The sequence below is a fragment of the Aptenodytes forsteri genome, unplaced genomic scaffold, assembly GCF_000699145.1.
Source record: "Aptenodytes forsteri isolate BGI_AS27 unplaced genomic scaffold, ASM69914v1 Scaffold65, whole genome shotgun sequence".
In the NCBI taxonomy this organism is placed as follows: Eukaryota; Metazoa; Chordata; class Aves; order Sphenisciformes; family Spheniscidae; genus Aptenodytes; species Aptenodytes forsteri.
This window is the reverse complement of record NW_008795127.1, coordinates 4,686,335-4,698,142: the sequence shown is the minus strand read 5'-3', so window position 1 is coordinate 4,698,142 and position 11,808 is coordinate 4,686,335. Positions and strand designations below refer to the sequence as shown.

Sequence of the window (11,808 nt, the reverse complement as noted above, 5' to 3'; positions counted from 1 at the left end):
GAGGCGGAGGGAAGGCGGGTTGCTCTTGGTCTTTGGCCAGCGAGCCGCCGAGGCTTTCTGCCGGAGACCGAAAATGTGGTTTCGTCCGTGCGGGGGTTTTGGGGGGAGGCGTTTGCGGCAACACCAGCTGACCCCCACCTCCGTTTCTCTTCAGGGTCGACGTTTTAAGTCCGCGCTTAAATCCCCGTGCCGCGGCCGGAGGAGGGTCAGTGGTGGACGTGGTGCTTGGGTTTAAAAAAAAAAAAGAAAAAAGGTTTTGTGCATGGTTGTTCGTTTGTAGAGAGGACCGAACTTTACTCATACCTCAATTTCAGGTTGTGATGAATTCTTGGTGGGGAAAGAGGCAATTTTTGACTGGGAAGGGACATTCATAACCAATCCTTGACTTATATAGACTTTAACTAGGCAAAAGAGAGGCTGTTTCCCTCTTGCAAAATGCGAATAGACTTACTAAAACTTCTTCAGAAGAAACAAACGAAAATAAATTTGTTTTTCACCACGGAAGGGCTTGGGGAACAAGGCTTGTGTAGCCCGGGGAAGGGTTTGTAGAGAAATTAGAGCCAGGCTCTGAGGTGCACGGTGAAAGGCAAAGAGGCAGTTACCACAAGTGGCCCAGGAGGTTGTAAGGAAAATTTCTTGTAAGAACATAATAAATCCTTCACCCTGAGAGCTGTTAAGCACTGAAAGAAGTTGTTGGGGGAGGTTGTAGAGTCTCCAGCCTTTGGGATAGTCAGAGCTCAACTGGACAAGGTTCTGAGCAACTGAACAGGGGCACGAAGGGACTTCCAGAAGTCCTTTCCAGCCCATTTTTTTTTATGACTGACTACGTGCAAAGGAATTGCACTCTGGACTAACGTGGTGCGGGAGAGGATTTCTGCTGAAAGATCCAGTCTGTGGGTGTGCATTACCACATCAAGAAAAGTGTTTTCTATTTGAGAAACAGACAATAAAAACACAGAATGAGAAATTAGTTGTAACTTGGGCAAAAGATTTCCCAGGCCTATGTTTTTCTTAGTTTGTCTAGTTTATACTGAGGTTTGACTGGGTGCTTCACACTATGTCATCCAGAAGCTTAGCTATGGGAGAAAGTGACCTGGCATATTTAATGACAGTTCCTTGTGTGAAGCTAGAGGTGTAAGTCCTAATGTAGACATTGTGATTTCAAAATAGCCTTCCTAATTTAACTTATATTAGTTTATGAACAGTGAAATATGTCCTTCCAGATTGTCTGTATGAGTGTTGATGTGTCACCCTGTGTTGTCTGTATGCGTATTTGGATGGTTAACTTTTCATTTGAAGTACCACAAATAGAGATGTGTCCAACCTGTTTTGTTACGTTAGTTGTGATCACAAAGACTCTTCCCTCTCATCTTAATCCTGGTGGTTAAGAATTATTCTTTGTGGTAACCTCACACTTGATTTATTATTCTTTTTCAAGGAAGAATTCATCAGTATTAATGAGAGTTGAAAGGTCTCTGATGCTGCCAAGATGTGCATGTGGATATAGGTGACATCTCAAATCAAAACTGGATGTTTTTTAGCATTATGTGACTAACACTCATTTGGGGATTGTTGTAACATCTGTGAGAACAAGGGGCAGACAAACATTAAAGGATAGGATGAGACAAATACTGTGAACCAGGAGCAAAAGTGCTGCATGGTGTATTTCTGTGACGTATCGATGCATAGTCTCCTGCTTCAGCATGATGTGTTAGTAGGGACCCTGAATGTACCATTGCAGAGGAAATGAGTACAGTGCATCTTAGAACTGACATTAGGAGCTGATCAGCGGTAGAAAGGAGGAGTTTTCTCAATGAATATTTTTCTACTAAGTCTTAATTTTATTATTTTTTTAATAAGAAATGTTATTGCTGGATTAAAACAATGAGGGCTCTGCGAATAAATCTGGTGAGATGGTAAAGTATCCCAAACATGGCATATTCGTGTACTTGCATAAATGGGCTAGTTGAGTTTGTTCCCTTCCCTGGGGAAGTCTTGCAGTTTGGGTAAGGAAATGGGGGAATCTGTGTGGTGGGTTCTGTGTTCTTGGAGGAATTTGATTGTGTGTCCTCTGTATCTTAGGTGATAGACTACTGTATCAGTTAATTTAGTTATTGGGCATACAGATACTTGATTCAGCGATGAGAGAAGGCAGGATTGTGAGGTGCAGAAGTGGTGGTGTCAGTAGATACCTGGACAAACTTACAGGGAGTGTTGGGGAGGAGCGTGGTCACAGCTTGCTTGGAAACTCACCTCTCAGGGAGGTGCAGCAGAGAGGCAAAACTAGGTTTTCTGTGTAGGTAGATAAAAGCTCCTCTGATGGTGTTTCCTGAAATGCTGCTGCTGTCACCTGCAGGGAAATACAAGGTCAGACAGACAAGAGTCTCACTGTGTAGCTGGGAGTGTGGTATAGGAGGAAAGTGTTCTGACTCACTGGGAACTACAGAAATGTGGAACAGAGGGAGCTTGTGCGGAGAGGAAAAACTTCATCTAGGGAAAATCAAAACCAGGCTTCTGGCACTTAAAATTGAAAAGCTTTCATAGGGGTATCTTTAGCAGTTTCTTAAAGGCAGAGTGTCAGGTGTGGAAGAGCACACAGTTTGGGATGATGCGTTTCCTTGGGGTGAGGTTGTAAGGTTCGTGTGCCTTTGAACAAGTGTCAGGATTGAGGTTGGCAGAACGTAGTGGAAATGGCAAAGAGTAGTTTGAACAAATAGTCCTATTTCAATGGGGGCGGAGGGGGAAGAAAAGGGTGGCTGGACTAAAGCTTGTGTGCTTCTACAGACAAATCTGGAAAGTACAACAGGGATGTGGAACAGCTGGTTTGAAATGGGAATGCTTATCAGGCCTGTCAGTGGGACCTTCTAATACTAGGGCTCAAATTACACAGGAAAGATGGAATAGCTCAACTCAAGGGAGATGTGGCATTATGTGTTGAAAGCTTTAGTGTTAAATCTGATTCCTGGTGGGTTTTGTCAGTAAAAGTCATCTGGACTGAAATACCAGCCCTGTGGAGAACAACCAACCTGGTTACTGACCACCCAACATGATGGAGGGAATGACCGCTCTGTTAAGGAAGATCAGAGGGGCAGCAAGGACTGGATAGAAAAGCAAAAGGAAGAATTATTTACCCTTGCATAGGTTGGATCACGCACATCGGGGTGTGACGCTGAGTGAAATTGTTTAGATGCCACGAATGATGACTCCTTAGAACCGCTACTCGGAGAACGCCTGAGAAAAGCAGCAGTTCTTGACTTGATCTGGAGCAGTACTCAGGTAATTTGATTCAGATGTTGCTTTAGAACAGCCAGACTGTAGTTTTAATATTCTTGCAGGAATAATAAAAGCCAAAGAAACGACTGATGCGTTTAATTTCGGAAGGGGGAATTACATAAGATGAGGAGGCTCATTAACTCACATATGGGTTAAATATAAAAAACAGAATAAGGCAGACAAAAAGAGTTTGAGAAACAGCTTTCAAAAGGGATAAAACCAGCTATAAATACTTTTCTTCTTCTGATGTGCTGGGGTGGGGCAGGGAGAGATGGCCACAAAATTTGTAAGGCTGGTAGGAGCGGGGGATAAGAAAGAACACCTAAGAAAGTAAAACTTAAATTAAAAACTTAATTATTTGTGTGCACTCATGTTCGCTATGGAGGTGCTTAGGGAGTTTTTAATGGAAAATGGTGACATGATAAGCATATCAGAAACTTTGAGTGCAGTATCCTACTGAGCACTGTAATAGTAGGCTCCGAGACAGAATCTTTCTATGGGGAGAATTATTAGAGGACGTGTCTCATTAATATGCCAAAAGAATTGGCTTTAGAGAAAGTCAACAACATGAACAGTGTTTAAGTGCTGTGATTTGATAATATACACCTGAGACTTAAAAGAAATTTGAATCTGAAATCGCTAAAGTCTTAACTCAGGTGCATAACCTATCACATAACTACTCCTTTCCAGGGAAATGGAAATACGCTAGTATTTTAAGATTTTTGAGGGAGGTGCAGGCACAAAGCCAGATCTCTGTATTCTGTAAATTGAGCTCCTGAATAATTAGGCATGAATTACAGAAGAGTCAGTATGGCTTTGTATGGCTGCCCCTTTTTTTTTTTTCCCCCTTCAGAAGTGTGTTTTGTTTTGCAGATTTGCTGAAGTTCTCTGAAGGACTTTATAAGAGTGTGGCCATGGGTGAGTTGGTTGATGGATTCCCAAAGGCTTTTGATAAGCCTGTTGTTAAAGACTCCATGGGAACCAAGGTGCTGTGAGACAAGGGAAGACCTCTAATGGAGTAATAACTAATATAAAACAAAGAGTAGGCGTTAATCTTCAGTTTTTGCAATATGGGCATAGAATTGTTTTTATCCAGTTGAATTTCACATGGATCTTGTAAGGCACGTGCTTTTCAGCATATTTATAAATCTGCTAAAAGAAAAGAAAACTGTCAGTAAAGAGTTGCAGAAGAATCTCTTCATTTTGAAAGGCTGGGCAGTGAAAATAGAACTTGAAATTTTGTGTTGGTAGATGCAAAGTAACACAAATGGTTCTAACTTCATATACACATTGATGGGTTTCTACTTAGGAATTTCTAACCAATAATTCCTACTTAGGAAAGTGATCTTGGAGTTACGCTTGATTGTTCTAGAGAAAGTCAGCTCCTAATACTGCTTTCTTGAAAAGTAATGAGCTATTTAGACAGGAAGGAAGACACCACTAATATGTACAGCTGTGATTTGACCATATCTTGAACCTGGTATACAGTCTGCTTTTGTCTTCTTTCCATTACCCAAATGTGATATCACTGAACTGTTGTAAGATGCATATTCTTTACAAGGAACGATTAAATAGAGTAGAACTTGTCAGTCCAGAAAGGATATGTTTGAAGGACACTTAAGTTCCGTAAAAGTACAAGTGCAGTAGCGAAGGTTGTTGGAGAAACAATGGATATTTATTCACTTAATACAAAAACTAGGAGGCATCTAATATTTATGTATAATTTGTGTAGTTTTGAAAATTGACCAGACAAATTAATGAAGGAAAAATCCACCAAGGACAATAAAACGATGGCATCTGTGGTTCACAGATCCCTTGAGCTAAAGGTTCTTGGAAGCTAGGAGACTAGTATTAAAGGAGCAGAGATGGTTGTCCTGTTCCCTGGTTGACATCTGACACTGGGTGGTGTCAGTGCAAAGATGTGGGCTAGGCAGACATTTGGCCTGACCCACTATAGCCTTTCTAATGTAATGCAGGGAAAAAGTGCTCCTGCACCAACTGTTTGCCCCTGTAATATATGCACTGTGTCACTCACCAGGGTAATGTGCTCTGAGTAACTAGAAAAACCCTACTTCATGGTCTTCCATGGGAGGCAGCAACCACTTCTCTGAAATTCTCCTTTGTTATCATCATTCCCCCAAGTTTGTCAATTTTGCATGGCCAGTGGCGTTACAGGTGGGAAGAAAAACTGGAAGAAGCATAAATATTTGTTTCACTCTCCCTTCCAGAAACTATAAAATGTTACTTTATCTTAAAATGTCATGATCTTTGGAAGGCATTTCTATTTGATCTCTTCAGTTTATGGCTCATTTTGAGGTGGTGAGGCATCTTTGCCCTCAACTTCATCAATGCTTATAATGTAGAACTGGGAAAAATGTTTGTGTGGCGGGGGAGGGATGTACCTTAGTAACTGGATGTGTGCCTCTCAAAAAAATTATTCTTATTACGTAAGTCCAAAAGAGTTCAAAACACATTGGGCAAATTAAGACGACTACAGCATTGCTGTCTTCCAGTTTCTTTTCTAGTTGGTTTGAGACCGGAAGGCAAATACTCCTGCGCAGGCAGCATTACTCAGCATGCTGAGATCACAGAGTCACAGAATAGCTGAGGTTGGAAGAGACCTCTTGGGATCGTCCAGTCCAACCCCATGGTCAAGCAGGGCCACCTAGAGCAGGTTGCCTAGGACCGTGTCCAGTCGAGTTTTGAATATCTCCATGGATGGATACTCCACAACCTCTTTGGGCAAGCTGTGCCAGTGCTTGACCACCCTCACAGTAGAAAGCGTTTTCTTACGTTCAGGTTGAATTTCATGTTTTTTAAATTTGTGCTCACAAGGCTCTATGCCATTTAAAAGAGACTTGGCGTACATCAGCCTGGAGAAGTGGAAGGCTGAAGCAGTGCAAGGTGTCCAGCCGGGGTATGAGGAATGTCACAGGAGCCATCAGTGGCAGGAGTCTGGAAGTGCTGCTGTTCATACTGCAGCCAGTATCAGTTTTAATACATGCTAACTCAGTATACAGCAGGGCTATTTTTAATTCCAGAGGGAGCTTGTTGATTGATTTGTACAATAAAATACCCGAGCATTTTCATGTGGAAAAGCCATGTTCAATGTGAATTAGCTGTCAGGCACAGTTAGTGGAGTTTTTGGTGTCTGGGGACAGCAGATTTAGGCTCACCTCACAAAAGATCTGTGCTTCCTGCTGTCAGTTAAAGTGGGAAATCCTGATTTTTTTTTTTTTAATTTTTACTTTTTAATTTGAGACACCTCACTTTTCCTTTCCGTTTCCTTTGCTTGTTTTTAAAGGCAGCTGGGCATCCCTGTTGTCTCTAGCAGGTAATGAAATCTCTTACCATTTGCCTCTAAATAAGGTTCTGTTTTCATCTGGACTGTCAAAATAAATGGCCGTTACAGAGAAATGATGAATTGAATACTACCTTCAAGTGACTTAAGTGCCATTTGTATTTTCACAGTACTTACTGTAAAAGAAGAACACTGCATCACTATCAGTATTTTGTAAATCGTCATGAAGTTCCACACTTGCCAGTTTTTCTTCATGTGTCTCTTATGGTAACATGGTGTGTAAAAAGGTTATGCAGAATTGATGGGGGTGTGACATCCTTATGAAGACGGAAAACTTGTGCAGCATTGTGTACTAAATGGCAATGACATGAGGTAGAAATGACAAAAGGAACTGGATATAGAAATGCTGTATTTCTTCCCCTTCCCATTTGTAAAGTTCTCATACCTTACATATTTGTCTGTTTATGTAAAATATAAGTATAGATTTTCCACATGTTGTTGAAAGCTGTCTTTTTTTTTCCTTTTTCCCCAGGAAAAAGGGTCATGCCAGAGACTTCAGAAACTTCTGGAAATTAACTCTTACTCATTTTTATGAATCCTTTATAGGAAGAACAAAACTTTATTCTCTGTGATAATAAGGAAGATTTTTTTTTTTTTGCAAGAAGACTATATAACCTTTTTCTAATCAGTAACGTTGCCTTTTTTCATTTTTTTCTAGTTATTGGACAGCCTGCAAAGAGTAAGCGTCCAAAAGAACCTGGGGAAAATAAAATTAAGCCTATCAACAAAAAAGTAAAACCCAAACCCCCCAAAATGAGGGAGAGAGAATCTGCTGACTTCTCTTTGAAGTCCCAGTCCATACTGACACAGGTGATGGATAAAGGTCGTTTCCAGAAACTAGCTGCCACTTTAAGCCTGTCTGCAGGACAAAGCATAGAACTGCGATGTAAGGGGAGTAATGTTACTTGGAACTATCCTTCATACTTAGACACCTTTAAAGACTCCAGACTCAGGTAAGCTATTTTTCATTTACTGGGGAAAAGAAATCTAGAACTTTTTTTCCCTACTGCTTTCAACACCATTGGGTTGGTTTGTTTGTTTGTTTACATCTTTACAATCAAGATGTTCCACCTAGTGGTTTCTAATACCAACAAAAAAGGATGAGCGTCTTTCAGTCGTCACCAATTACTGCCCTGTGATTTGCACTGTGGAGTAGTCTTGTAGCATGTGAACTGGATTTCCTTCAGATGAATCTAAAATAGAAGATGTGGTCCAGTGGGACACCAGTGTGCTCCAACCACTAACAGGGAACCACATTAGAGCTAGTCCAAAGTAAAACTCTGGAAATGTGTAAGTGTGGGTGTCAGGTACTCGCTACCAACTCTGTTACTTTACAGAGACCTGCTCCTGGTGAGCTGTACCAGTTGGTGATGTAGCTATCACCTGAGACACTAAGATTAATTTCCTGAAGAGGCTCAAACCCACATCTCTCAACTGGCAAAAAAATACACCAACTGCCATGCTAAGGAGCAAGTGAGAGTAGTTTTTACTTTTTCAGTCAAAGTTACCTTTGTATGCAAAAGGGAATTGCAAGGTTTGTGGCGTGACAAAGTTTAATGCTGAGGATAGTCACCTTGGGTTTAGGAAAGCTTTTTCTTTCATCTAGTGACATCTTAATGGAAACTGCATAAATAGTTGTTAGAGCAGGAAGAGGAACTGAGGACTCTCTCCCTTTCTCTGCCCCACCAAATGAGTGTCCTGTTGGTCTAAACATCTTCTCCAAAAACCCATGCATTTGTTTGCCTTCCCAGTTTTTGAGCATAGTACACATAGCTAAATGTAGATTAAATGTAGTAATTTAGTTCTGTATTTGAAAGAGGAAGGACATATAAGGAGTTTAAGGATGTCTTGCACAGGCATTTTTTTGCTGTCAGTAGTGTTTGTTTTCAGTGTCTGTTTTATGGAGACTTATGTGTCTATGAAAGACAAGTAGCAAGGAGACTGTGGAGCACTGTGAACGATGCCCTAAGAGCGAGCTGTAAGGAGCTTTTCTTGGATTATTAGGTGAGAGAGGCACAGAGGTATGAGCAAAGGTATCAACTCCCATTGTCCTTTTGTTCCTAAATTAAGTACAAGTGTGTATGCTCTCTGTAAATAACTGAGGTTATCTGAATCTCTGTGATCCGTTTTCCTTATTTACAATCACTCCCAGTTAATTAATTTTTCAGATACATTCTTCTCCTTTCCACTTCTCTTTTCAAAGAGGAGTGTTGAAGATTGGCAGTTATACACTCTGATCTCTAGCATATCCTTCTGAAATTTGTGAGCTAGTTCTTCTCTGAGTGTTTATTTGCTTGTCCCCTGACGGCTGAGGAGTTCAAGAACTACACTGGCTGAATAAACCTCTGTAGCTAGTGCAAGGCTTCTGTCATAGTAAGTTACAGCAGCAAGCCTTTCTGCTGAGGGCTTATTGCAGCAATATCTCTCAAAAGATCTCGTGGCAGATTTAAACAACTACTGCTTTTTCTTTTTCAAGAAATAATGTTTTATTTGGATTTATTCCAGTAGGTGGCGTTTATCAGCTGCAATACAGACCTGCCCTTCCAGCAAGCCAAAGCTGAATGTGCAAAGTAGTATCAACAGGGAGCGTGTGTGTGGGGGGGTGGTGGTGGTTGTCGTTTTCAAGTGTATCTTATGTTTTGTGCATTTGCAAATAGATTGCTGGCATGATTTGGTCCTGTAGACCTCCAGGTCATGTTATCTGAGTGTTAGCATCTGGTATTGAAGAAGGCAAGGCAAGTATTCACAGTTTTTGGAGAGGAATCTGAATGCTTCTTCATTATTTGTTTGACTGTCTATTCCTCTCTTACAAAATTAAGTACTTTTCTAGCGATGCACATGGGACAAAATACAATACTTTAAGGTAGTTTGGTGAAAAAAAGATATGCATTTCCTAATTGTGTAGTTTGGCATTTTGTAGTTTGAAGTAGTTTGGGATTCTGTTGACTCAGCAATTTACCTTTCTGTTCTCACTCAAGTTCACAGTATTTGTAGTATTTTAACCATATAACAAAATTTAATAATGTCATACAAAATAAATGCTATAAAACATTTTGGCTGGGTGGATATAACTTGCCTAAGTATTTATTTTCTTTTAGAAGAATGTTAGGCTTATATTTAAGGGCCTATATTGAAATATGATGATCTTTGCTTTAGAAAAATTATTTTGAAGTAAGTTATTGGAGCAGTAAGGCTGAGTTAGATTGAATCAACAATTTTAAATGTAAGCAGAAGATCCTATAATTAACTAGAGAAATTGAAAACATAGATTAGTAGCACACTTCAGAGTCACAGAATAGTAGTAATTTATGGAGACATTGACCACAGAATCTTGTGCAGTTATATTTTCGTCACATTTTTAGCATGACTTTGGTAATTGTTTCAAGATCTTTGCTGTAGTGCTAATAGATGCATATGAAACAAAGTCTGCTTTATAGAATGTGAAATATGAAATTTATATCCTGTGATTTTAGAACACTTTGAATTTAATTTGAAATATCATAAAGATAGTATATTATTTAGTTAGCTCAGTTGGTAGTGTTTGTAAGTGAACTGTCAGCAGAAAAGGTTATTAACAATGTTATCATCTTTCAAGAGGAGCTTAGATTTTCCTCGCTGCGTACAAAAGACCATGCACCAAGCACCAACTACAATAGGCAAATTTTAAAATTTTACAAATATATTACACTCATTATTTTAAAACAAAATGCTGAATATAGGACAAAGGGGGGAGATCAGAAAAATTATTGGCAAATAACCTACAGCAAAAATTGTTTAATCATCTAGATAGAGACATGTTCAGTATCCTCTAACATTTTTTGAGTGCTCGAAGACCAAGTATAAGGTAATCCCTTCATTATCAATTAGTGAGGTGTGGAGTGAAACCCAAGCTAATTAACTGGGCTGAGCTTCTTTGCCTTGGATTTCCATGCTGGTCTTGCTGGAGTTGGGGCACTGGTGCAAACCAGAGTTGGTGGCGGCAGCAGCAGGGGGGAAGTGACTGGGGTCTGAGGAGGTGATGGAAAGTGAAGAAGGAGAGGGTTGAAGAAGGAGAGGGTTGCCAGGCCCCGAGGATAAGTGCGGAGGAGGGGCAATGGCAATGAGGTCCATGCAATTGCTGGGAACTAATGACTACCATTCTTTTGTTCATTTGTATGTCCCTACAGCAACAGATGCTCAGGCATCCCAGTTCCTGTTTTTTCTTTAAATAATAGCAGGGATGTACAAATTCAATTGGTCTGGTGGGAATTCTAACAATAAGCGAGGTGTTTTACATCTCCTGGGAACTGCTAACATCCTCTAACTCTAGCTGCTACAAGAGGAGGCTTTAAGGACCCTGGCACCTAACAGAATTGCAATTAGGGGAGGCAGAAGAGACCTTAAGGTTCAGGGCAGTGAGGGCATTTGTAGCTCAGTTGGTCAGAGGGTTTGTTAACAGCAGAGGTCCAGGGCAGGAGCTGATGCTGAAGATGCATGCTCACTGCGTTCTGTTTCCTGTCTGTAGTTCTGGGAGAAGAGGGTGTTTTGGTTTGCAACTAGTTAAATTTAGCATCCACGTAACATATTTCCTATGGGTGGTTGCAAAAAGAAGTAGGAATGAAAGCCAGATGTTTTGTCTCCGCGCCATGCTTATCATGTTTTTAACTCGCCCATATGGTAAGGAGAATACAGCATCCTGGAGGACAATATGACTTTTCTAAGAAGGAAGAGATTACAATTAGAAAAGCCATTTCTGTAGTATTAGTGGCTATGCTTTCTTTGAGTTTGTCTTTGTAGGTATACTTTATGACCTGGTAAATAAAATATTTTTTCTTGCTGTACTAGAGTGTCTCAGTTTTTAATAGGTCTGTAGCTGTCAACGTATGCTAAAATTATCATATGGGGGAGGGAAAGACGCTGAGTGAAAGGAGGAGGAGGACTCTTCGGCTGTTTCTTGCTGAGCCAGAGGAGAAATCCTCTCTTTCCGCTATCCTAACTGGAGTAAATAACATTACACAGTGAAATCATAGAATCATAGAATAGTTTGGGTTGGAAGGGACCTCTAAAGGTCATCTAGTCCAACCCCCCTGCAATGAGCAGGGACATCTTCAACTAGATCAGGTTGCTCAGAGCCCCGTCCAGCCTGACCTTGAATGTTTCCAGGGATGGGGCATCCACCACCTCTCTGGGTAACC

At 40.6% G+C, this 11,808-nt stretch overlaps 1 protein-coding gene across 1 annotated transcript in view; it reads left to right on the top strand.

Annotated features, from left to right (window-relative positions):
* Nucleotides 1-7,297: 7,297 nt before the first annotated feature.
* Nucleotides 7,298-11,808, top strand: part of PDGFRL (platelet derived growth factor receptor like) — a 16,333-nt gene continuing 11,822 nt past the window's right edge. Inside the window, exon 1 of the mRNA XM_019471559.1 lies at nt 7,298-7,587. Coding sequence (XP_019327104.1) covers nt 7,388-7,587 — 200 coding nt within the window. The 5' untranslated portion in view covers nt 7,298-7,387. The remainder of the gene's footprint in view (nt 7,588-11,808) is intronic.